The sequence below is a fragment of the Micropterus dolomieu genome, linkage group LG15, assembly GCF_021292245.1.
Source record: "Micropterus dolomieu isolate WLL.071019.BEF.003 ecotype Adirondacks linkage group LG15, ASM2129224v1, whole genome shotgun sequence".
Lineage (NCBI taxonomy): Eukaryota > Metazoa > Chordata > Actinopteri > Centrarchiformes > Centrarchidae > Micropterus > Micropterus dolomieu.
Genome location: NC_060164.1, coordinates 8104214 through 8130554, shown reverse-complemented (window position 1 = coordinate 8130554; position 26341 = coordinate 8104214). Strand labels below are relative to the sequence as shown.

The window sequence follows — 26341 nt, the reverse complement described above, 5'->3', positions numbered from 1 at the left end:
AGTACTAAATGAGTTAAAACAGCACATTGTGGCAGGGAACAAGGGCTTTTGCCTGATTGCTTCCACCAGGGGACATTTAATAATCCACTGAGAATGAAAGGCACCTGTATCCGCTTAGATTGAGCTCTCTTTCATGAGTGTGACGATAGCCAGGCATGTGATACATTTGCTGTCCAGTATTTTTAGTCCCGCTGATAACTGCATGCTGTGGTAAGAGTTTCTCCTTAGTTATGCAGAGTGGGAGTGGAGCTGTTTGGGGAAATGGCCTGTTCCTCCTGCAGAGAGTAAGAGAGGAATATCAGCTGGCAGGCAACAGGCACACAGAGAATCTCCGAATGTCACTCCCCTATCCGCCCCCTCTTCTCCTCCTCTCAGTTTCTTCTGTATCTGTTGTCTGAATTCATCAGAGAGCAGGAGGCTGGGCTGCCTCCACTAGCCTCCCATGCCACCCCATCTCTACGACAGAGGAAGAGAGTGAAAGAGAAGGGGGTAGTGGGCACATGAGGTGAGGGGGCGGAAAGTAAACACTGACTTTGCATCCCTCTATGGTGTTGCTAGGCAACTTTTTGCATATGACAGCCGTGAGTGACAGCAGACATTCCCAGAACAAAGACGGAAATTTGAGGAAGGAAAAGAAGAGGAGCAGAGAGCAGCACACAGATGAGTGCTGATCTGGTGAAGACAGGGTTGCAGAGTTTCAAGCACACAAAGCAACATCATAAAACATGTGGACAAAGTCAGTAGTCTATACAAAGGTGAACCAAGATGGTCAGGACCCACCAAGCGGTCGCAAGATAAATCTGAGGGGTCATGAGATAATTAACAGAATAAGAAAGCAGGAAAGCGTGTGCTTATAAGTTCCCTTATATTCAAATAAACAAGGAAACAACTATCATGTTCACTAGCCCATGGCCAGACACAAGTGGTGACACTGGATACTGCATCATTTCAAGGGGTCGCACACCTAAAAGCTTGGAAACCAGAGTTTCAAAACACAGTGCTTTTGAAAACATTCCGTCATTGATGTGAACAACTTTATCTCCATTCATCCCAGATAAAGGAAACTTAATTTCTGCTGCTGTAATCACACTGCAGAGCAAACTCATGGATTCATTTTTGAACAACACTCACACACTGAGGATGTCTTCAGTAATTAACTGCTCATCCAAGTCTTGTTAATATTTTGCAGTTTTGCACATGCTCTTTCATTACCTAGGAACATCTGTAAGAAACCCCTGGGGCAGAGTACCAGCATTACTTCCACAACCTTCAAACAATACTTTGGCAAAAGTTGGCAGACACCAAGAGTTCCGGTTCAGCACATGACGATGACGTGCTTCATCCACTCGGCACATAATAAGGGTTTTTGACAATTGCAGGGGCTAAAATTAGCACGTGAATAATAATCACTGGCCAGAGAGCTGCTTTTCATTGGAAGTTTGGCAGGACAGGGTGCACTGAGAGCCAGATCAGGAGTGCTGCTCTACGGATGTGTGCAGAGGGAGCAGGCAGTAAGGAAGCAAAGGAGAAGTTGACACTTGAAACCATATTGTTAACAGCAGAAAGGGCAAGGTTGCCAGTGATTTTCGATGACCATGCAGGTTGCCAGATGCCTGCACCACAGCTGGATAGAGAAGTGGAAAGCAATACCACAAACAAGCAAGCAGTCTGACAACAGTTACATTCATAAATGTATCAACCTGGTGATATCCTGTAGGTGTGGCTAGTGAGAATCTGATGAAGTCTGAGAAGGGAAAAATCTGACTATATATATAGAACATTACAGTACAAGTTCTAGATACCAAAATTATAACAAGAAAAGGCACATTTTCTCCAAGTGAAGTCCGTGGCCATCTGGAACATATGTTCCAGTGCAACAACTTCCTCCTGTAATTAATGAAGTTCTCCAAAGGGAACAGTCTGATTAAGTGAAAACTCTTCTTATTCTCCACAGGCCATGTTTCCAGAGCTCAGAGAGATATGGCTCCGACAGAGTTCCTGAGAAATAGGCAGCCCTGGTTTGTCATGCAGCTGGCATGTCTTTTATGGAGTCACTTTCAAAGCTTTCCCCCTACAAGTGGCATCAAAAACATCTGTTCCCAGGGCAGCCACCCACATGAGAAATTGCCAAGTCCTGGCAGAATGGCCTACAGATGTAAGCAACAACCGACATGCAAATGTACATGTAAAACCCCAGACAGCCACATTGTGACAGTTAAGAAAACAACTTGCCATAAGTCACAAAGGGGAATGGCAAGGAATAGAGAAAAGAGAGTGGAAAAATAGGGACTGAGAAATAACAGCTATACTGAAAGGTAAAAATCACACAAAAGATGAATGAAAGGAGGGAGAAAACATGAATAAAAAGAGATAATAGGTTATAGCAGAGGAAGAGGAGTACAACGACTAGTAATTCTGAGACAGTAAGCCCATCTCCTGGCCACATTGAAGGATGTTTAGTTGTACTTTAAATCCCAGTCAGAAGGCCAATTTGACCTCTATGATGTTCAATGCAGTCCTGTTAGTGGAGGAGTCTGGTAATGCCTGATGAAGTAGCAGTAGCACAGCTATATTAAGGCTGCCGTGTCCAGGGTGTACAAGACGCCTTAAATGTGCACTCTGCTAGGGCTCAGAGCAGTGTAAAACACTGTGGCTCATTAATGGTAGTGTGCTTATGTACTGTCCATGGCCCTGTAAAGAGACTGCTAGCGGGGGGTTTGTGGATGGAGGGAGGCAATGGGAAATGGTCCGAGTTATTTCCATTCCCTCCACCAGTTTATGGAAACATTATGGGAGCAAGGTTCAGTTCTCACGGAGGAGGAAAAGATTCGAGAAGCGAGTAAGAGTGAGAGACAGGAGAAAGTGGAGGAGGGAGTGAAAGAGACAAGGGAGGGGGGGACTGTAGAAATGCTGCTTTTAGCTGTTTTCTCTGGAAAAGACCTTGCTCTGTGTGTGTCCTTCATTGTGTGGCTCTCCCTCTGGCAAAGGGCACAAAAGCCTCCATTTATCTATCCTGAGCATCTAGCCTTATTGCGAAAAGGCCCTGAAAGGCAGGCAGCCATCACATGTGCCAGGGTGACATGGCTTTTCCCTTGTTAACACTTTAGCCTTGCACCCAACACAATCTCCACCGGAGTGAGGGATTACTCCTTCCAAAGGATGAAAAAAGAAATAGTACATCTGTTCTATATATTTGCATTTCTTTGGTTGAATCACAATGCACCACTTGACTCGATGGAAAGCGAACATTCTCAGTCAGGCGTGAGAAACCCACCCCATCAATGAGGCCCTTTTCCACCCTTTTGGTTTCTTTAGCCGGGGTAACAGCACATCACAAGGAACAGCCTGCACAAAACACAATCTGTCAACTTGTAGGCATGATTCCCTCTCATCAGTTTCTATTTACTCAGTGTTCGAGGGAGTAGAAAGGGGACCAAGTGCAATTTTAGGACATCGCAATGTGTGCTATTCAGCAATCTGCAGCTCTAATTGCAGAGTGAGAGGAATTTTCTACATCTCTAGCATTGAGGCACAACAGCTGCAGCTGGCATGGCATGCGGTGGGTGTGTTTCAGGGAGGTGTGGCAGCTAAAAGGGTGTCAAAGACTAACCTCCCACCGAGAGCCACCCACAGACGCGCACCTATGAATCAATGTAAACAAATGTACTCAGTGCACGCACAGATACCCACGTGTACACACACACACACACACTCACACACACACAGAATGCGTCTTCATGTAGAGATTAATGAGGTCAATGGCATTACAAAGCATCAAGGGGAATTCTGCGCTGTAAAATTTGCTTCCCTCTGTACTGCCACTCATCAGCACATCCTTGATCTCACTGATTTAGAGAGGAGTCAGCTGCCAATAAACAAAAAAATAAATAAATAACACTCCATCACATACAGTAATATCCCATTCCTCCAGTCAACTGGTCATCATCATTATCTCCTGCTAAATATCTCTGCACACACACACGAACATTAAAACCAATAAAAAGTGTGTTGAGAGGAGGAAAGGATACGAATGCTTTTTTTTGCCTCCACATTTTCTCTCTGCGCTTGTTCAAACCTCTTTACACCGCCATCTTACCATCCCCCCTTCCTGAATGCTAAATGAGGAAAAAAGTGTCCAGGGAGATGAGTGCGGATGACTTCATTCCTTCCACCAGGAGCGAAGTGCACTGATCCAACCTGGCATGAGGGCCCCGAGTGATCGAGTGACCTCTGACTTTTAGAACTGATCGAGGCCAACGATCTAATGATGTGATCTTATGAAGGGGGGAGGGGAGTGTACAAAGAATGGAGGGTGGATGGAAAACAAACCTCCTAAAAGTCATGAGGAGTATGTTTGTATTGCATACTGAAGCATTTTCTCAGACTGGTGAATTCACAAACAAGTCCACTGGATTAATATTTATGTAATTCAGAATGACTTAAAAAGAGCTGGCGCTAGATCTTTAAATGTATTTCCACCTCACTCAAGCAAAGATCAGGCACAAGATGAAAAATGTGCACAGGAAGGTGTCTGTCCTTAATCACAGAGTTGGCAAGACTTTACAACAGAATCCCAAATATGCTCAAGCTTTCCTTATTCCTCACTTCCTTATCTCTAAACTGCAGCAGGCTCTGAAGAATGTCACCAAGATGGCAGCATTGGAGAAAGCACCAGGCACTAGCAGAGGTGCAACATGCACTCAGGGTCACCAGCCCGGAGGAATCAAGAGGAAAGTCTTGCTTTCATTTAGGTAGATTCCATATGCAGCGTTATATCCCGCAGGGTTTGGTAAGATGGATCAATCAGATATAATCTCTATGGTTAATAAGAGAGACAAAGAGTCCTTTAGCATTTGGTTGTCTGCTGGGTTTATGTCTGACCTTGAGAATCAAAATATGAAACATTCTCATCATTTCTATTGTCCCAGAGTAAGCACAGACAATAATACCATCCAATACTAAATCAATAACAACCTCAGTCTTCCAGTATGGGACTCCCTGGGGCAAAATCTTATCAAGCAGACGCTCATGGCTCAGTGTGTGTTTTTGTCAGCAATTATAGAAAGAAAATATTTGCTAACCCATCATATTCTACAGCATAAAGCAAACCATGGGCATGTTGTTGATTCTGCATTGCAACACCAAAAACACTGAGGTGACAAAGCAGTGGTGCAGCAGCAATCCATGAAGCTGACAAACAGAGCAACTTGGACTAACCAGGGAATAGACTCTATTTGAGCAGAGTCTGGGGGAAAGCAAGAAGTCTCCTCAGGGACCTCAGACTGCCTTTGAGTAAAAATTAAACAAAATGACAGGAAACAATTAACCTATGCTCAGTTCTCTCTTTACACTCCCCCAGAAAAGTCAAATGTCACCGTCTCAGAGAATGGATCTTCGTGTGCGACCTGATGAGAAACTGTGTGGTTATATGCGCTTAACTAACCTGATAATGTTTGGCTTTCTGCTTTAAAGTGATATCTATAGGGCCATGTAAATGAATCCGGGAGGGGAGATTGGGAGAAATGTGTTTATATCAGCAAGATTTCTGCCTTTTTATGATATGTATGTGCACGGCAAAGACTTCAGCCATGCAAACTGTGGAATCAGTGTGAAGGAAAGAAAACTTTAAACTTTCAGAAAATATATTAAAGTAAATATATTACAATGTCAACAAGTTGGAAGCGTACTTTGACCTCTGACCTTTGGAGTTTGTGTGCTCCACCTAAACACACATTATCTTTAGACAGATAAGAACAGTGTAATTACACAGCTGCTCCTGTGGTCAGATATACAACACCTGGCTGAGTATTCAGCAGTTGTGTGTTCGTTGTGTTTTGGCCCAAACCCACACAGCTCAGTGCTGAACTGTATGTGGCCCTACAGTCGTGTTTACATTTTAGAGAGGTTCCAGTAAGCACTGACTAAACACGCATTGCAACTGCTAGGCATTGTACAGAAACCTCTTGTTGGGATCCTAACAGTGTTAGCTTGACTGTGGGATCCTAATACTGTTTGCTTGACTGTGTTACGTAATCTCCTTTTCCTTTGCTCCATCTTCTTTTAAGGCAGTAAACCCATATAAAGGCTAGCATTCAGTGTCAAATGTGCTACTCCTCTAGATCTGGATCCCACAGCGTCCCACCCCCTGCGGCTACCCTCCAAACATCCACAGAAGCCTTCAATGCACTTCAGCAGAGGGTAGGAGGGGGCAAGTTGATCTCTTCCACATTGACAGACAGTGCGATTACAGAAGCAAAAATAAATAAATAAACAGCCCCCTGTCACTCCAGATCATTATCCTCTGTCAACAGCCTTTACAAATCGCATAAAAGGAAAGCTAGTCAAAATGATGTCGCATAGAAAGAAGGAAAAAAGTGAGATGGAATATACTACTCCGGCTTCAAATTAGCTCTGCTTGACTGGGCCGGTGCTCCTTAAACACATCATACCGCTGCAGCAGCAGCCCAGAGTACAAGGAAAGGCAAGGCCGAATGCCAGCCCTGCACAGTTCAGCTCCTCTCTACTTTAGCCTTCCACTTTGTGTGAAAGGATTTCCCATACACACCAGTAACTCCTGTATCTCAGGCTTGTCTAAAATAGTCAAAGACTATGTCCTTGCTAACAGCAAGTTACAAGAATAGACCAAAGGCAACATCATGTCCAGGCATTTTTGTGCTTCAGTAAGTGGATACAAAAGCTACACAGTAAAGTCCTGGTTTAATGATGTGCATAATTCACAATCTGAACTGAACTACAGAAACAATATTTACATTTCAAGGACATTGAAAGGAAGTATGTTTATTTCAACCAAAGGAAGCTCTAGAAAGTAAAAAAAAAAACAAGCATCTTGGAAGAATGCTAGGCAACACTTGAATTTGATGGCTTGCTGCTGCTGTCAAATGCAAGAATAAACAAATCCAATACATTGCATCACACCACTGCAAAAGTTTTCTTATAGTTCTGACATTCCCAGTATAAACTGCATACAGTATATCCAGTAAACTAAACTAATTATCAACTGATTTATGGATCAGTGAAAACACAAACAAGAATAACATCTTCCTCCCAATGTGTTTTGTCAGCGCCTTTAAAAACACAATGACAGACTACAGACCATGACTACACTTTGTAATTTGTCTCATGTCAGTGAGCTGGCAACATGAAAGGAATCAACAATAAACAGACATTTTCTCACAATTGATAATGGACTGTTTAGGAGAAAGTTCCTTCCTGTAAAAAGGCTGATACCCAGAAAATTTGTACATTCCCATCAGTACTGTACATAAGGCAGAACAGGCCAGCATAGGCCATTTCACAACAGCAGAAAGCAGCCTCTTTTAAACAGCATAGAGCTGTGTAACACAACACTTTTCTTTTACTCTTACTTCCTCATATTATTTATACCTTAAGGAAGGAATGCTAAATTGAATTTCGACATAACCTCATGCTCAACAACAGTGTAGAAGCACAGCAGTGCACTGCTGAGGTTAAGTGAAGGATATTGTGTGCATCAATGGCCCATACACATGCACGCAAACACACCAAAGCTGAGCACTTTATAGCACATCTGTCACGGCTCTGCTCCATTTGACTTGCTAATTACAATCAACCTCTATCAGAAACAAGTCAGTGTACTTTTACGCTTCAAAACAGCTCATCCGATGGCTCTTTGCTCCTTGCCTTACCCAGGGTTGATTTACAGTCAAGGGCGCAGATGTTTGCATTGGGGGCTTTGTGAAGTACTGGCCTAAATTTTATGACTACAGGTTTAGTAAACTGTACCTTTGAGGACTCCAACATGGCTAACATTACATAAATAAATATTGGGAAATAAATAATCATATGAACAATACATGAAAATACACAATAAAGTGAAGTAATAAAGCGTAAAATGATCCAGGCACCAATCCATCCTGTCCAACATCCAACTTAACTCTTTATTGATCATTTTATCATTCTTGTTGGAAAGGGATTGTTTGAGTGGGGCAGGGTGGGGACTTATGGCTTGATTTACATATTTTCCTGTATTTATACATATATTGATTTATTTTACACCTCTTCTTGTATCTAAGTTTGGACATTTTGAAATTCCATCCCTGACATTTTACAAAGGTGGTTGTTCAAAGAATGAATAGACAGAAACACAGAGAGAGAAAGGCCATAATGGCATGCAGTCTGGACTCACCCACACCCAGTCATGTCTGCTTATTCAAACAGGCCCTTTCTTTTTCGCTAAAGTAGGAAGGAGGTATGCACACCGACAGTAAACCAAATCCCTCCTTATCTCCCATTGGAGTCAGGCTGAGACCACAGAGGTCAGCTGTCCCAATTGTCTGGGCCCACTGAGGGGAACACAGACTGAGTTAACCCCATGGGTCACGACGGGTCCTTGGACTCAGTGGCAATCGGGTTAATGACTGGCCAGCACTCATTCTCTCCATTGTAGCCCAGTGACAGACACGCAGACAAAACATGTAAGGAGGGTCAGCAACTTTCAGTGGCCTTTTGCCCAACATTCTTGATACGGACACTAATGAGTCCCTTAGGGAACAAGAGGTGCAGACATAATTCATCTTGGCAAGACAGATTTTCCTATATGCTTGACTATTGCAAATCCATAATGCATAAACATGATGTTTATTTTGAGTGACACTGTTAAATGATTGGCTTGGTGAAACAAAGACTGATCCTCCCCTGCTCACAGTTCAGACAAGTGGTATTTTGCACTGCTGTGCACTGGCTAAACTTTGTCTTTAAAGGATAAAAAAATCGCTAGGCTAAATATAACTATTTTCCATTCACACCTGGAACAAGATGTATAGCCATAAGGTTGTGGTTTGACTCCATTTTGCTTTTTAACTTAATGACCAAGCTGTAGTTATATTATTTTGACAAATAACCAGTGGGTGAGCAAATGGCAACTGATCCACAAGATTATCTGGAGGATTATTGATTTTCTTTCAGTAGTAAAAATATCTTACAGTTACATCTTTGTTGACTGTCAGGACAACATCAGTGTAGGCCACCACCACACAGTTAAGGTCATTTGTAGCTCTATCATATGTCAGTGTAGGATGAGGCATAAGCCTTGAATATACTCGGGAGTGGACGCGGACTACTTCTGTTTATACTACTTTCTGCAGTCAGCTTGGCGGACACGTTCCACACTTGCGCAGTAGCTTGGTTGGTGCCCTGGTAGAGCCGTGCGGTCACAAAAAAGCGGGAGACATGTGGACGTCCGCACAGACCCTACGCATACCCCCTTTGATGACGATTTTTTTGTCACGCGGACCCTAGAGTACTCGCAGACGTGGAAATATAATCCTTGCCTTAGTGGGGTTTCAAGGTCATTGTTAAAAAGTGGCTCATCTTTTCCATAATTGGTCCAGCTACGCATGAGCCAGCAGTCATAGCTCAAACCTTTTCCTAACCTCTGCCACCTCCTTCTCAGTCCTTTAGCAGCTCGGCTGTGTCACCAAAGGCTGACAGGGTCCTCACCAGTAAAGGCGCAATCCCCATTTTACAGCGGTCACTATACCGTCTGTTCCATCCTCGCAAGCCGGGGCGCTGCTTTTTCACTCAAATGTACCTGGCACAACAGCAAGCCACTGGTAGAGATGCAAGACAGTGGGAAAATAAAGAACAGAACAGATACAAAATGTCCAAGTCACAAGGGATGGGCTACTGTAGTCATATAGCCAATTTTTCTTACTAAATCCCTATATAAAATGCCTTTAAATGGCAGGCATTACATCTGACCAAACACAGCATCCATCTGCTGTATCTACTATAAGGCTTAACCTCATCAGTGTGGTCAGATTAACATTCATCTACTAGATACAGAAAAATAAACAAGGAAAAGCAGCACATGAGGGACACCAATCCACATGTCCTCAGGAAACACGTCAGAGGCCATAACATCTCATTTGTGCATATCACATAAAGAGTGGAAATAGTAGTGCTGTGAAGGGCTGTTGGCGTCTTCCTGCATTTTCCTGGAATGCATGCTGACATACGCTAGCGCCTAAGCAAGCTGTTAAACATGCGTCCTTAATGCTGTTACATTGATTGCACATGAGAAGTCGTATAATGTGCAGTGCAGACATCAATGATGAATGACACCAACACACCCCAACACGCAGACCCCGGAGCAGTGAAAGTCGCACGATTCATTCGCAACCATGTTTCAACCTTAATTCGGAAAATAATGAGGAAGGTTTACTGTTAAGTTTTAATCTCCCAAACTAACAGGAAATGTTGTCAGCACTGATGAGGCAGATAGCTCTGGAGCTCTTAAGTGATCAGCAATGTAACAAATCTAACCAATATCCCAAATCAAACGACAGACATATTTTGGTCTGTATGGTACCCATTATGAATATTTAGTGGTGCAAAAGACCGCAGTTAAGAGAGGAAGCTACATCAGAGCCAAAGAGGCGCATTATAAATAAATTTAACCCTATCTTTCCAATCCAATCTGTGAATCAAAACTGAACTGTGACTTTTGTGATCCGTTGCACCACTATGAACATTGAACCACCCACATCCATCACAAACAGTCCCCTAGTGGACATGGGGATCCTTTCATAAAATAACATCAACCTAATGATGGCATCTGTGCTTTCCCTGACAGTGATGAGTGGGCTTAAATCCTTCCATAAATCCAGACTGCAATCAAAACAAAGGCTCACAGAAAGACGGAGAGAAAGTCTGGCTCTCACAACAGGAGCAGGCAGCATGTGATCCCCTGTCTGTTGGTTGGTTGGATTTGAAGCAACAGGATTTGGTTGGGAGGCCCATTGTGACTCCTGGCAGGCCAGCCAGCCAGTCAGCCGGCACAGACCAGACCAGGTTTCCTGATCCCCGTCACATGCATGGGGTGTCGGATGTGCTGGAAAGGGGGCGCCACATGGTTTGGCATGCTTCTACAATAAGGAGAAATGCATCACCCCTAACACATGTGGTCTGAACCTAAGTCTTTAAGCAGATTTCTTCCCCTTCTACTGTTCTCCAAATCATGATAGTCAGCAAGCTGGTAGCAAAGCACCGTGGGAACAGAGACAAACAAGGGGAAAGACCAGGAGACGGTGTCCTGCACACTGGGGGAGTGGTGTAACAATTTCCCAAGCATAAAGAAAGCCTCCAAACAGTTCTGTGTTACGGCAATTTCTGTTTTTACAAAAACAACATAACCGCTTTTGCTCTAGTGAGGCGTCTCTGAGCCCACGAGGCCAGAAGACATCCTAACCAGCTCTGCAATGATAACAAATGGATATGACCTGTGGGCATGTCACAGGAAGACATTCCTCTGCCAATCGTGACAGGTGCCTTATTGTTCAGCTGAACACATTGTGCTCAGAACTTTGTTTTGAAAGACATATCTATCTGGCTCAATTACCCATTGTCTGGTTAGCCATGCATGAGGCGCTGTTGAAAATACATGAGAACATATTTCTTCTACAGGGCCCTCTCTGCACCCTATTGATGGCAGAATGCAATAGATCTCTATTCAAACTAAGATTGAAAGACTTTCCCTGGCTCTGTCATTATCAGGCTGTTGAATAGTCTCCCTCTAGGAGTGCGCTGCTGGCAGTGGGTAAGATGGGGTACCTAGGCAGCCTCATTTTCATCTACATTAGGGAAGATCTTGTCTGGAATCTATCTTTCATGTATCTTGAATTTCCAACAGAAAATTCAAAGAAGTAGGAATCACATTACACCCTCTAAATTAAAGACCATATAGGTTGAGTATTCTGTGCAACTACATAATGAGGAAAGGCATGAATCCAGACTGGATTGGAAAACGGGTTAACTAATGGAAATATTTGCATGACGACATGCAGAATGAGCAGATTAATGGGGTTGTTTTTCACTTTTGTGCACAATAATAGCAAATTATTCACACATCACTACAGATGTCTTTGTGCCCATTCAGGAGAGTGCTCAGTTGACAAACTGCCTCCCTGAAATGCAGACCTATGACAGCTGGATTTAAGCTAAACATTTTTGCTGTAAAAAGGAAAGTATGTTAAATGTTATGCCAGGCCATGAGCATACCGGAGCCATCTTAAAACACTCCTGTGCCTACTTAGTTCAGCATAGCCCCACTGACAAATAATCTTTCCCAGACATAAAACTCTATGAAAAACAATAGTGTCTTATTGATTTTAACACTCCGGGAACAGAAAAGTCTTTATGCTTGATCTGTTCAGATGGGAGCTGTGAAGCCAGGAGACCATAAATCCAGAGCACTGAAAATTAAACAATGGAAACTTATGTTTACACTGAAGAACACCTAGTTGTTGTGTCTGCAGCGAGCCACCAGCAGAGGAATGGGCCTATTTGTTTCCCCTTATTGGGAAGCTAGTTATTGTGGAGGCTAAACTTCCTGCAGGAAGACAGCAAAGGATATGGTGCTGGAACACAAACAACATTTCACTTGTTTACTCTCCCAGTGGAGTATACAGTACACTGTATGTTGAATAGGCCTCAAGAGCAGCAAGTAATAAATCAAGATTGAACATGCTGTGTGCAAGGAGACTGCCAGATATTATTTACAGTGAATCCAAACAAATCTGATGTTAGGGGAAATTGGTCTTTGTCTGGACATACTGACAAGCACCCACTGCAGTCAAGATAAGCACACAATGCAACAGTAAAGCACAGCAGAGTGTGTGATTTTCTTTGACCATTACTTACATACATTTAAAAAAGAATTAAATATTGCATGTAAGATTATAGCTTAGGGCTTCACCTACAGTGGGCATGAAAACGCTTTATTACCCATGACCAGTTGGACAATGATGCCTTTATCGCCCCCCACCGTTTTCATGGATCACTCCACTTAACAAATTCATTCAAAAATATTTTTGTGCAAATCCAGTCCGATTAACCCCCAGCCCAGCACGCGCGCGCGCGCGCGCACACACACACACCAACACGAGCAATACGACCACCATCCCCAAAACTATGACGTCACCTTGTAATATTTTTATAGTATTATAAAAAAAAATAATAATAATTAAAAAACTGGAGTGGCCTTCAGGAATGTGACTGTATTTCGCATTGAATTAGGTTATGTATGTGAGTAACTTAGTAAATAAACAAACAAACACGAATCAAATAAAAGTCAACAGCACTATAGCTCGTACCAAACAATTAATGAATACACACATAAGCTATACACGGCTACTGCTGAAACAGCATATCCTCTCCAGTTCTGTTATGTTTTGTCGCTCAAATTACATCTGCCTCGGTGTCTGAAAGTAACTTTATCCTTTGTGTTCACTATGGCCGTCAATGTGCCAGTTGAGTTTCTACGCCTTTCGCTACTCTCCCTGTGAGCAGCGCTCCTCACTTTCAGCTACAGCCCTGACGTACTTTTTACTTTGTTGGTGTGTTCGGAGGTTGAAAACTACATTCGGGTCTTACCTTTAAATGTGAGCGGTGCCCCGTCCGTTGCGAGACTGTTAGCGTTGTCAGTTATCCGTAAGGGGTAAAACCAGCTGAAGCCGCGGTAGTCGGTCTCACATCTCTCTCTATCAGCCTGCAGACTGAAGTGGTACAGACCATAGCAATATTCATCCAGCACCTATCTCCGTGATGACAACACGCAGGAAGGAAGACTCCGCCCACCCGACGCTTGTAGAAAGCCTCTGCCCCTCACACAGTCTATGCTCCTCACTCCTGTCTACTCTGAGGCTTCAGATAGGCCTATAGGTTTTTTGGTTGATATTGTAGGGAGAATAATAGACTAATGTCCGTCACAGGCGAAAGGCGAATAATCACCCAGCTATGTAATCTAGGTCCAGTCGTCTTGTTGCTGTTCACCACAAGACTATTTTAGTCTATGAGCCCAAAAAGCCCTACAGTGGCACCATCTGGTGAACTGCTGAAAAGTTGCTCTCCCAAACTGTACCTGAATAAATTACCATGTTCAAACCCCTTCCATTAGTGCTTATAATGTTTCATGTTTCAAGTTACATGTAATTTGTCATTCTGTTCTATTGTGTTTTCTATTTTCTGTCTGCTTTAAATTTGAAAGCAGACGCCCATACTTACAAATACGAACAATGCCACCTCTTTTTTTTTAAAGTATAACGAAAAATAAGAAATTTTTTAAATATTTAATTCAATTGAAATCAATGCTATGCGTAAAGGAACCCCTGAAACGACATTTCCCAGGTACTCCGTAGCACTGCATGACGCCATATACTCGCGACAGGAGTGCGTTTCCATGGAGCCGATGGAAGCTGTATGCTCGACTTTGTGGATTAGCTAACAGCTCGTTATTTAGCTCAGCTAGTTGGGGTTTGTTTGGTCACACAGCTTTCAGGATGTCAGGGCAAGAAAACAGCGATACTCTCGAGACTCTGTTTTCATTTGAGCTTTTGGTGGAATATATCCGAATCGAGAAAGAAGGTAAAGTTTCCGACGAGCTGGCTCTCGGGGTACGACTGCTGGATTTCCCAACGCTGCTCATTTATCAGCCTCCGCAGAGCAGCGACGGCATTAACCAACAAGAACACCACGGAAAGGGTCAGCAGGGAGAGTATACTTTTAACAGAGGGAAGTCGTGTCTCTTCAAAATGAACCTGAACTCACTGCATAGCCATCTATCTAACACCCCTCTCTATGCTATGGTTTTGGATGTGAATGAGGAGATTCCGAAATTAGTCGGGACCTCACTCATCTCGCTGGCTAAAGTGATGAAGAGAATAAGGCAGGATGTGACTAAACATGGCGTTTCTACTCCCTCTTCTCATTGTGAGAGGGGGCTTGTTGGTATATGCAACCTCCTGGGGGAGAAAGTTGGATCAATTTCCCTGACTTATAAACTGCTAAGCCTGGGAGCTAGTTTACTGCCACATATCACAGAAAGAAGGAGCTTTAAAAGCACCAGTGTACATGGAGGACAACATGTACAAGAGAGCGTCATGGAGAACAACACATCTACAGAAGTTTTGCCTCTGTGCAATGTCTGTTCAACCACACCTGGCAAGTCTGACCTAAACATCCACAGCAACAGACCATCAGATGAGAATAGCCTGATAAGTGAGGATAAACAGGACAGCGACGTTTGCGTTGCCATGCAGGCACAAAGCCAAATAAAAGACACTGAAAGAAGAAGTTCTGAAGAAGACTTAACTATATTTTGTCCGCCACATCTCTTCTACAGTAATTCTGAGAAGAAAAGCAAAAATGAAGAAGGGGATTGCAAATTACTGAATCTAGACATAGAGGCTTTTACATTTGAAGACACATGCTCAGAAGAAAATAAAACTGAAGGCACAAGTTCTCCAATGATAGACCAGAGAGCAAGACATGATGTTAAAACATCAAGAAACCAACAGACAAGTGGGGAGACTCCAAATGTCCTCGGGGAAGCCTTGCGACAGTTGCCTCTGCTAAATGCTCTTCTTGTTGAGCTGTCACAGTTGAATGACCAGAACCCACACCAGCCCTTGTCTATTCATCCCAGTCTTGCTTGGATTTACAGGCCTGCTTCCACAGAGCCTTCAGCTGGGCATGGAAACACTGCACCAAAGGTGCAAACCAAATCGTTACAGAAAACCAGACCGGGAACTAGTCCCCATTTAATTTATTTACATTCCCCCAGAAACTGCTCTACACCTTTAGTGAGGCCTGCATCTGTAAAAGTGAAAGACAAACAACAAGAGGCTTTGATTGAGAGTAAAAGCTCCAGTAAATCTCCCAGAAAGAAGCTCGTATATGGTACAACTAAAACATTTAATCTGAGGCTGAAACAAGTTTCTCCTCTTAAAGTAAACCGTCGCGACTGTTTGGAAATAACACAGAATGAAACGCAGTCAAGTAAAGGAAAGACAAAGTCATGTATTAAGATTGCGAAGCTCAAGAGAAGGAAATCAGTATTAAATCAGAGCTCCAGTCTGAATGAAAATATTGAGACAATGATACAAAGCACCACTGTGCACTCTGCACGACAAGAAACAGTCACACTAAAACAGAAAAACCTGCAAGGGAAATTTCATGGTGAACAAGACATAAACTCTCTGAGAATTTCAGAAAATCCTGCCCTTCCTGAGGGAGGCTTGAAATGCATTCACATCCCCAGCGTGGATAGTGACGCCGTTGCTCGAAACAAAGACAAGAATGAGCATCACAGTGAATCAAATCAATCTGAATATGTCAGTCACAGAGAGAAAATTGAATCTTCAGGAAGCAGCGGACGTAGCAGCCCAAATTCTTCACTTTCAGGCTCCAGCTGTGGAGGAAATGAGGAGGCAGACTATGCTGATGACTTTAACAGCCTTGAGCCCAGCGATGCCTACTCCCCTGACCCCGGGAGTAGCCCCGAGCCCTCCTCCAGAGCCAAGACGCCCAGCAAGACTCCTGTCCGCCCAGACCTCTACAACTCTGACTCTGAGGGTTTCCAGAGGAGAGCGGTCCTCCCTGTGCCTGTCAAAGCCCCCAGCTCTCCACAGCGTGCTCTGAGGGGTACACACATCATCCGACCTCGAACCCACGCCTCGGCCCTCAGCTTTTCCTCCGATGATGGTGACGGAAAAGGGTACTTACAAAGCGCACCCTCCAGAAAACAGACGGCAGAGAGCAACAGAGTGGAAAGGAGCTCCGGCGCTGAGAGTTTCATATCATCAAGAGGTCAAAGGAGCGCATCAACCAAGAACAGCGGCCCAGGTCGAGGGGTTTCTGAAGAATCGATATCCTCCTTTGAACCTCTGGAGGCAGAGGAGCTGGAGGATGAGCTGGGCTCTCTGGATTTCAGAAAGGAGTATCAGCATATCTCTAAGCTGGTAGCCAACAAGCTCCCTGGTTACACTCTGTAAAGAAATACATCAAGGCTACACTCTTTCCCTCAACCAAGTAGTAGTAATGTACTGTACACATCTAACAAGTGTGTAAATTTGCAAACATGTAATTAAGTTTTCCTTTAAGTTAGGATGTCTCACAACCTTTTTGAATACAAGACATGCTGTTAGTGGAAATTGTAAGTCTTAATCACTCAGTTAATACTAAGCTACTGGATATTTGCATAAAGTGGCGGACCATGAGTGCTTTACATATAAGAGGATGGGAATTCTCTCTATGTGAATATGCAAATTGTTTTTAAGCTCTTGTTTCCAGTAGAGTTGTCACAAGCTGAAAATCTCCCAGAGCTCCTAGGGAAGCTCTTGATTTCAGGGTATTTTCTTTAAATATCAGCTCCTTCTTTGCACTTCTCCCTTGATATTATTTGATAAGCAAAACAGAGACAGCTATTTCGTGCACTGTGCTGTGTTTTGCGTGACTCAGTTAAGGATTTCTATTGCAGGTTTCAGTGGGACAATGAAACCTTACTAATTTGCAGTGGTGGGAATGTATTATTGATTTGATTTACTGAAGTACTTCAATTAACTAGAATTTTAAGGTACTTGTACATTGAGTATATCCGTTTTATGCTACTTTGTAATAATATTCCGCAACATTTCACAGAGAACTTTTTTTTTTTTACTATGCTACAACCCCAATTCCAATGAAGTTGGGACATTGTGTAAAGCGTAAATACAAACAGAATACATTCATTTGTAAATCCTTTTCAACCTATATTCAATTTAATACACTACAAAGACAAGATATTTAATGTTCAAACTGATAAACTTCATTGTTTTTTTTTTCAAATATTCACTCACTTTGAATTTGATGCCTGCAACATGTTCTAAAAAAGCTGGGACAGGGGCAGCAAAAGACTGGGAAAGCTGAGTCAGTTAACACAGTTTGTCGCTACATCAACAAGTGTAAGTTAAAACTCTACCATGCAAAGCTAAAGCCATATATCAACAACACCCAGAAACGCCGCCGGCTTCTCTGGGCCCGAGCTCATCTGAGATGGACTGACGCAAAGTGGAAAAGTGGGCTGTGGTCTGACGAGTCCACATTTCAAATTGTTTTTGGAAATTATGGACGTCGTGTCCTCCAGGCCAAAGAGGAAAAGGACCATCCGGATTGTTATCAGTGTAAAGTTCAAAAGCCATCTGTGATGGTATGGGGGTGTGTTAGTGACCATGGCATGGGTAACTTGCAAATCTGTGAAGGCACCATTAATGCTGAAAGTACAGGTTTTGGAGCAACATATGCTGCCATCCAAGCAACGTCTTTTTCAGGGACGTCCCTGTTTACTTCAGCAAGACAATGCCAAGCCACTTTCTGCACGTGTTACAACAGCGTGGCTTCGTTCTAAAAGAGTGTGGGTACTAGACTGGTCTGCCTGCAGTCCAGACCTGTCTCCCATTCAAAATGTGTGGCGCATTATGAAGTGCAAAATACGAAAAACGGAGACCCTGGACTGTTGAGCAACTGAAGTTGTACTTCAAGCAAGAATGGGAAAGAATTCCACCTACAAAGCTTCAACAATTAGTTTCCACAGTTCCCAAACGCTTAATGAGTGCTGTTAAAAGGAAAGGTGATGTGACACATATGTGATAAACATGCCCCTGTCCCAGCTTTTTTTGGAACGTGTTGCAGGCATTAAATTCAAAGTGAGTGAATATTTGCAAACAACAATCAAGTTTATCAGTTTGAACATTAAATATCTTGTCTTTGTGGTGTATTCAATTGAACATAGGTTGAAAAGGATTTGCAAATCATTGTATTCTGTTTGTATTTACATTTTACACAACGTCCCAACTTCATTGGAATTGGGGTTGTACATTTATATGAAACACTTTAGATCAATATTTTAAAATATATTAATTGTTTATCATTATTATTGTTATACAGTAACAATGCAGATATGTACACAAAATACATAACATAGTTAGAATTAAACTAGTTCCTTCTGCTTACACTTGCATTATGCATTAGTAATGTTAGTCCACTGGTTCCCAAACTTTTTCAGCTCAAGACCCGAAAGAGAAATCTCCCTGGGACCCAAATTTACATCTACAAAATACATCTACATTTACAAACTACGAATAAAGGGGAAAGCAAACAATGTAAATAAAATGTATTTATTTTCTTATTAAAGTAAAGAAAAACAACAATGAAAGTTTTCAACCAGATTTACTCTGTGTAAAAAAGAAAGCTCATTCACATATTTACATATTGTAACATTTTTAAGAATTTTACTCACCCAATTGGCGACCCAATTCAATCAGGGTCCGGACCTTTTTATATACAGTCTATGGTCCGGACCGGTCCGGCCCCTTAGTTTGGGAAACAGACCAATAAAATAATGTAAAACACTGACACTCTGCATAATGACAACTTTTGAAACATTTTTTTATTTGTATTTGTACACAGTGCTTTTCCTCGTTTTACTTGAGTAAAGCATGTAAATGGAGACATTTGCTGTAACGTGCTGTCTTTTATAAAATAAAGTTCAGATGTATTTTGCATACCGCGCATGCGTCAACTCGGTGTGTACGGAAGAGCCGGAGCAGCATGTTGAACTGTATGAAGTGAGATGTTTAAACACGTTTTTCTGACAGGACCTCCAGGTAAAACCCAACACCCAGCGAGTTCTGTGCGGCTGAAGTTGTAGTCGCTGTAAATCCAGACGAGTCAGTAAGCTGTCTTATGAGTCAGTAAGCGTTAACGGTGGTTGTGATAAAATTTAGCTTGTTTTAGCTTTGTCCGGATACTGTCTATTTATCCTGGTAATGGTTTATAGTAAAGAGGTATTTATGCGATATGTTTAACTCCCTACAAAGATGAAAGAGACGTTCATTCATTCAATTCAAATTCCAGTTTTACTAGTATTTTGACAGATTCTTGGTCAAAATGACTCGATAATTCCTGTTCTGAGATATAGATTTGAGGTTATGCAAATTTTGTAGACTGAGAGCACTAATTAAGGATGCCAACAGCACTAATGCATGGAATATTCATGTCCTAACATTTTACAGTAAGGCACTGCACTCCAATTTTAAATTGATGTATTGCAGTTGTTTTACAATGTCCCTTGTCTTGCTTACAGGTGTGGGGAAAACCACTCTGGTCCAGAAAGCCTGTGAGACTTTAGTGTCATCAGGAGTGGGAGTTGAAGGGTTTTACACAGAGGAGGTCAGGGAGGGAGGCCGGAGAGTCGGCTTTGATGTAGTCACAGTGACAGGAGAGAGGGGTCACCTGTCCAGAATCAGGTAGCAGACTTGTCATCCTATCCAAATCAAACTACTGGCTGTCTTTTCTCGTGCTGTTTTTTAGTAACCCTCACCTTATTCTAATTTACAGAGATGTTCCGGGTTCATCTCATGGCAGACGGGAATACACAGTTGGGCAGTATGTGGTTGACTTGCCTTCATTTGAAAACCTGGCTCTCCCCCTCTTCAGAAACGTAAGACAGCAGCACATGCTTTTTAAACTCACCCTCGTCAATAGATCACAGTAAGCGAAACACTCCCTTTATTCCCCACTTAAGAAATCATCACGCCTTTGATATTCTCAGAATTGATGGAATAATTGGAGGCTTACAAACACATAAATACCAGAGTGGCATTTTTAGTGTTGGTGGTGCCGTCTGGCTGTCACTGACCATGATTAATCCGGCATGTAAAGTGAGCCTGGAGTGACGCCTACACATGCGCTGTAAAGGAAGGTGTCTATGCCTTGGCGTCACATAATCCACTTTCATCTCACTTGAAGCGCCTCTGTAATCACTGTAGATCATCCGTTGCCTATAACATGCAAACACTGTCTCAGACACACTGTCAGTCAGTGAGATAGCACATGGCCACCAATGAAACGTGTTTAATCTTTTTATCAGTAAATGTCCTAACTGAACTAGTTTCCTTTTATTTCTTTATTGCAACTAAAAAAAGATGTATGCACGCATTGACAGTTCTCGATACCAACATTCGTCGTCTCCAGGTAGGAGCAGCAGACGGGGGCAGCAAGAAGGTCTTTGTCATTGACGAGATTGGCAAAATGGAGCTCTTCAGCCAGTCGTTCATCCGGTCAGTAAGACAGACTTTAGATAGCTCTTCTTGCGCCGTCCTGGGCACCATCCCCATCCCCAAGGGTAAACCGCTGGGTCTTGTGGAAGAGGTGCGGAGCAGGCGTGATGTCAAGGTCTTCACGGTGAGTCCAAATAGTTGCACACACTATGTGTGATAAATATATATTCAGGTCATTTAGGTGAGTTAGCTATAGGGCAGTGTTTACCCTGTATCCACTTGGGCTTAGGAGGACAGCCAGTCTGCTTATTAATGCACAAGGGCCGTGCCCCCCATTATCTGTCTCCTATAGCAGGATTAACTCTAAATCATGCGTGACTGATTCAACAACAAAGGGTGGTCTGAAATGTCAAAATAATTTATCACGGAAGACTCAGTTATGGATATTGTCATGCAAAATAGTCACTATGTCGATGTAGTTATTAAATCAAACAAGGTTACGGGGCAGTATCAATATTTTTGGCGAACATATGATTTTTAGTTTCACTTATAAAAGAGTAGGTCAGGGATTAGGTGTTTACAACATGCTCTGTGGTCTTATCCTACCAGACAAGCCCTTTGTCACAGCTCTCGTGTTGTTCATGTTTGGCAACACATGTTGTATAATGTTACATTATCTGCAGACTGCCTCCTTGCCATCGTTAATTATGTTTGCTTATTTTTCCCCCCACCTAGGTTTCTAAGGAAAACAGAAGTGCTATTCTACAAGACATTTTAGCAGAACTGCAAAATTGTCTAAAACATAAAACCTGACATGGAGATTCGGAGCCACTAAAAGGGGAAAACCCTGCCGTTTGTGTGTGTTTTTGCTGACAACAACTTTTATTTGTGTCAGTGCATATACAGTACACACAGTCAGACTATTCATGCTTCTTAACAGGGATCTGACCTAACCTGAGGGGCATGCCTAGTTGCTGGGGCGAGTTAGTGTGTCACATGCATGCATTTATGTACACAATTCATTTTTTACAGCCTCAAAATGGATTGCACACTGAATAATTGATTGTGAGATGGAACACAGTGGGGGAATTGTTCACTTAGTGTGTAAATATCCCGTGAGCTCAGAGCCAAAGACTGCAAGTCCTCCAAACAGCTCTGTTTTATTTTTTATTTAGTTCTCATAAAGTTTCTCATTTATTAGTGTGTAATAATCATTTGTTTATGAGGACAAGTACTGCTATTTGTTTTAAAAGGGGCAAACAGAGCAGCGCCCCTGTTAATTAATTTAGTTCCTTACTATCTGAGCCTCCTTTGTCAACCTTAGGGTGTGTTTATTGAAAATCAATCAATATTTAACAGTGCAAGTATGTCCAATCATTTCATGGTTTATTCATCCATTAGCTTAAATTAAATAAAATAAAAATAATAAGTTACTCTCTTGTCAACAACCAGATTGTCTTTCTCGGGTGTTAATTTCTCACATTTAAAGATGCAAACTGTTCATTTGTTCTGCAGTTATAAATTTGTTTACACTGATGCTAAGCTACAGTCTTGAAACATATTTATGCTTCAATCTCTTTAGTTTCTAGGATTTTATGCTCCGTCCTGTGAGATAATGGAATTTCTATCCATGTGCAGTCAGATTACATTAAAGGATAAATAGTGTGGTATTGGATTTTTGAGAAACCTGAGGGCATTTATGAAGCATTTATTCCAATGATACAGTTTTAAAAAGGTATTTAAAGGGTTTTCCAGGTATAGAGCGAGACATGCTGTCAAACTTAAAGAAAAGTGAAGCTCTCTGTGAGAGTCAAATCTGCCAAATTAATACTTTTTGCCTGATGTACATTCGTGACCATATCATTAATAAATGTAAGTTAATTGGGAATAGCTGAAGTAGGTTTTTAGAGACTAAAGTAGCTCAGGAACATTCAAGGCTCATGAGTTTGTCGATAGTTCATCAGACAGACTCGCTGCAAGTGGAATTTCACTGACTGCGTGAGCTCCAAAGTCTGGCACTTGCATCAAGGATTTTAATAGAAATCCTCTGGCAAAGATATTTGTTTCGACACCCAAGCATCTTCAGGTCATTTCAAAGTGAAAATACATGGAAGGCTGCTTTGGCTTATTTTTTAATACTGCTTGTATAACTGATGTAACCTGTCAGGTTGGCTGCAGAGAGAGCTGCCAGCTGTGATCTGCGTCAGACATGCTGCTGCGCCAGCATCTGTTCATTGCCACCGCTGACGTACGATCAACTGGCACTAGCAGTCGCTGATTTGGCTTCAAAGTCAACATCACAATGGTCGTATTTTTTAACTCGCATGGAAATATGACGTTGCATTGTTATTGTAGGCGCAGACTGGGCAATACGCAATTAGAGTTGATAGTATGGTTCATGGTAGGGCAAGCCATGCAGTGCTGCTGAAGGGGCACTGGCTCTTGTGATTGGAAGGTGATCCTCAGCACCCTGCAGCAGGGTAGCAGATGGGTTATGTAACAGTGACAGAGATCTTGCCAGTTTTACCAAGTAAAGGGTGTGTATGTGGATGTATTTGATGTGTTATGATGCAATTAGAAACCATATTGTCATATTATAGGCAAATCATTTACACCAGTGATTCCCACCCAGGACTGCTTCTGTAGTTGCCAGGGGGCAGATTGTGGAGTAGCTCAACAAGTTTGAATAATTTTTTTAAAATCAAACATTTGATTTTATCTGAATGTTCTGTTATTTGCATATAGTGTGGGAAAAATAAAGGTAATAGAAAAACAGATACAATTAATGGATACATGGTTGAAATATCTAGCTGAAAGAAATGGACACACAGCATTAAAATAGTTAGGTAAAAGCAATGGATAAATTATGTATGTAAGCAGCTGAAAGTAATGTATCCATGTTAATGATGATAAACAGTTCAATAGTTTATTTTAAAGTAATGGATACATGGTTAAAATATCTAGCTAAAAGTAATGGACACAGAATTGAGATACGCAGGTAAAAGGAATATATACATGTATAAATATGTAGGTAAAATGTTTGGATAAACGGTTCAAGTAGTTTTTTTAAGTAATGTATGAATGGTGGAAATATTGTTGACAAATGTTTACTAGAGTTCATCCAACAGGGCTGTGTGGGAATACAAAAAATGGTCGGGAACCACAACTTTACTGTATCATGATGTGTATATACAGTATGTTCCATTTCATCATCTACACCATAGCATGCAATATAACTGCAAATAATATACATATACACAGCATACAATACAACTGCAAATAATATACATATACACAGCATACAATACAACTGCAAATACTTCAAAGCCATAAAGAGGATTATTTAAACCCTTTCCACACACAAAAAAACATCTATATTCTTATTACTATATTTTTTGGTAACATAGTCCAGACTTCATGCATGCTATTTTACGTTGAAGGGTTCAGCATGGTTCATACATAAGCATTGTGCAGCTGTAACAATTTGATACACTGTCAGGGGACCTGAATGTATTGATGTATCCTAAGCAGGAGTTGCGTGAAAAGCCATGTAGAATAGCTTGAATGAATATGAAGTGAATTAATATCCATATCGCAGAGATGCATTCGCACCATATCTGCGGGACAGATGTCTATGTGGCACTATGTATCCTTTATCCGTTCACACATGGAGGACACAGAAATGCAAGGAGCTTACCAACAATCCAGGACAAAAGGGAGCTTGCTGGTGGGAGGGAGGGGTGGATGGCGGGGAGCTGGAGCTTAGATGAGGAAATTTCTCTCCAGTTATTGCACTTTGTGGTACCAGCCCAGGAGGCACAGTGGCAGCTGTTGAGGGGGGACATATTATGATATATTGTCCGAGAAGCCCTTGGCCAAAATGCCAAACGCAGCCGATGAAAATCTGACATATTGTTCAAAGACCATGTGGGAGAGAGACAAATGCCTGCTCCAGCTTTCCCAAAGCCAGACTTCAAATTCACTGTTTATTTCCCAAGATGATCGTATGATTTATTGAAAGATGCGGCGCTAAAGCTTCTTAGCATCTGTGATGTCAAATTTCTCCGTGCCAAAGCCAGCACATGGTAAGTACTTAGCAATACTCCCTTAAATCAAGGTCATTTCTCAGCATTTACTGGGTATGTGAGTTCTCACAGTTTCTGCCACAAGACTTTGCATGGCCCAGAGGTATTATGATTTCAGATGTATTCCCAGAAAGCTATAAGCGAGCTTTAATTTACCTCATTCTGCTAATGGGCATAACTAAGGACCACTGGTCTTGACAGGTGGGCAGTTAATGTCGTGATCCAAAGGCTGTGGAAATTAAGCCATATGATCTGGGTTCCTAACCACTATTCCACCCTGCTGCCCACCACCGATGATTCCTAAACCACTCTCCCCATTACATCATTTTCATGGGCTCCCCTGGGCTGCTGCAGGCAGACAGTGTTGGGTTTCAAAGCTTGTGTCCGGGCCACTAGCACACCCCTCTCCAAGCCTACCTTTTGAGCCTGGGATCAAAGCTCAAAGAAGCATGAGAATGGAAATAACAAATGAAAATCTTTACATGATCTCAACAAATGTCTTAATTAGCTATTAAAATAAGTAATAATAATAAATAAATAAATAATAATCCATATTTATTTTAACATATAAATAAAGCATTTATATGGATCCCATCAAGAGCAAGGGAGGGGTCAAGGCCTGAGGACATCCCTCTCGTGTTATACTACCTTGATGGTTCCTTGTGATCTCCGGATCTCTTTCAGTGACTGCGGTAACCCCTGTGAGTCACTCTTAAACTTGGCTAACAAAACCTGGACCTATACCTCACCTTTGGGAGGATGTGTCATGCGGTGGTTAGACAGGAAAAATGCAACAACCCAAGTGTGTGGGTGTTGTGTTTTGTGGTGCACGCATCCATTGCCATGCCATATAATCCCACACTTAGAGAGGAAGCCTCCAGAATGTGGTTACACACACACACAAGCAGAGTGAAAGCCCCCCCCCCCAGCTGTGAAGGAAGCAGTAGGAGTTGTCAGCAGATGATCTGGAGGTCAGAGTGCAAAGAGAGGACACAAAGATCGGGGGCATGGCGATCAATCGATTGGTTGTTGCTGCGTCCCTCTGGGCCGCAAAGGATGTGGCTGTCATTCCAAACTTGACGGAGGGGAAAAACACAAAAACTGTCTTTATTGTGGAGGGAAAACCCAAATGTTTGTATTCCATGCATAGCAAGAAAATTGGTGCCACATGTGCATGCAGCAACCACGTGAAATTTACCAATCATATCGTGAATGTCATTGTGGATTATTAACTTGTCTTGCAGAGTACACTGATAACATATAGATCATTGCAGTGGCACACTGACCTGACTTATATGGGGATTTTGCATATAAACCGAACAAATATAGGGTATTTTTTTACAGTACAGTCAGAGTTTGAGTCATACAGCATTCTGCTGTATA

General features: G+C 42.2%; 3 protein-coding genes across 9 annotated transcripts in view; 2 read left to right on the top strand and 1 right to left on the bottom strand.

The window, feature by feature from the left end:
- LOC123983935 (signal-induced proliferation-associated 1-like protein 2) overlaps window positions 1–13634 on the bottom strand; it is a 75667-nt gene extending 62033 nt beyond the window's left edge. For 2 of the 7 annotated variants that reach the window (XM_046070388.1, XM_046070386.1), the window contains exon 1: window positions 13432–13634. The gene's annotated coding sequence lies outside the window, so the exon portion shown is untranslated. Of the gene's footprint in view, window positions 1–104; window positions 276–13431 lie in introns of all 7 variants that reach the window. The other 5 variants (XM_046070389.1, XM_046070392.1, XM_046070387.1 and 2 more) reach the window with 4 other exon arrangements.
- A 618-nt stretch (window positions 13635–14252) lies between these two features.
- On the top strand, window positions 14253–17486 carry map10 (microtubule associated protein 10). Its single transcript, XM_046071399.1, has one exon. The coding sequence runs from the start codon at window positions 14337–14339 to the stop codon at window positions 16827–16829; it is 2493 nt and encodes an 830-aa protein (XP_045927355.1). The 5' UTR covers window positions 14253–14336; the 3' UTR covers window positions 16830–17486.
- A 1243-nt stretch (window positions 17487–18729) lies between these two features.
- Window positions 18730–22306, top strand: ntpcr (nucleoside-triphosphatase, cancer-related). Its single transcript, XM_046071233.1, has 5 exons — window positions 18730–19478; window positions 19958–20120; window positions 20212–20314; window positions 20848–21057; window positions 21609–22306. The coding sequence occupies exons 1-5, from the start codon at window positions 19445–19447 to the stop codon at window positions 21684–21686; spliced, it is 588 nt and encodes a 195-aa protein (XP_045927189.1). The 5' UTR covers window positions 18730–19444; the 3' UTR covers window positions 21687–22306.
- The last annotated feature ends 4035 nt before the right edge of the window (window positions 22307–26341 follow it).

Bases quoted from the DNA above. Each gene is read 5' to 3' on its own strand.
- map10 (XM_046071399.1), top strand. From the start codon at position 14,337: ATGTCAGGGCAAGAAAACAGCGATACTCTCGAGACTCTGTTTTCATTT.
- ntpcr (XM_046071233.1), top strand. From the start codon at position 19,445: ATGTTTAAACACGTTTTTCTGACAGGACCTCCAG. The intron at 20,121-20,211 runs GTAGCAGACTTG...TCTAATTTACAG, and splicing joins GGTCACCTGTCCAGAATCAG to AGATGTTCCGGGTTCATCTC. The intron at 21,058-21,608 runs GTGAGTCCAAAT...CCCCCCACCTAG, and splicing joins GTGATGTCAAGGTCTTCACG to GTTTCTAAGGAAAACAGAAG.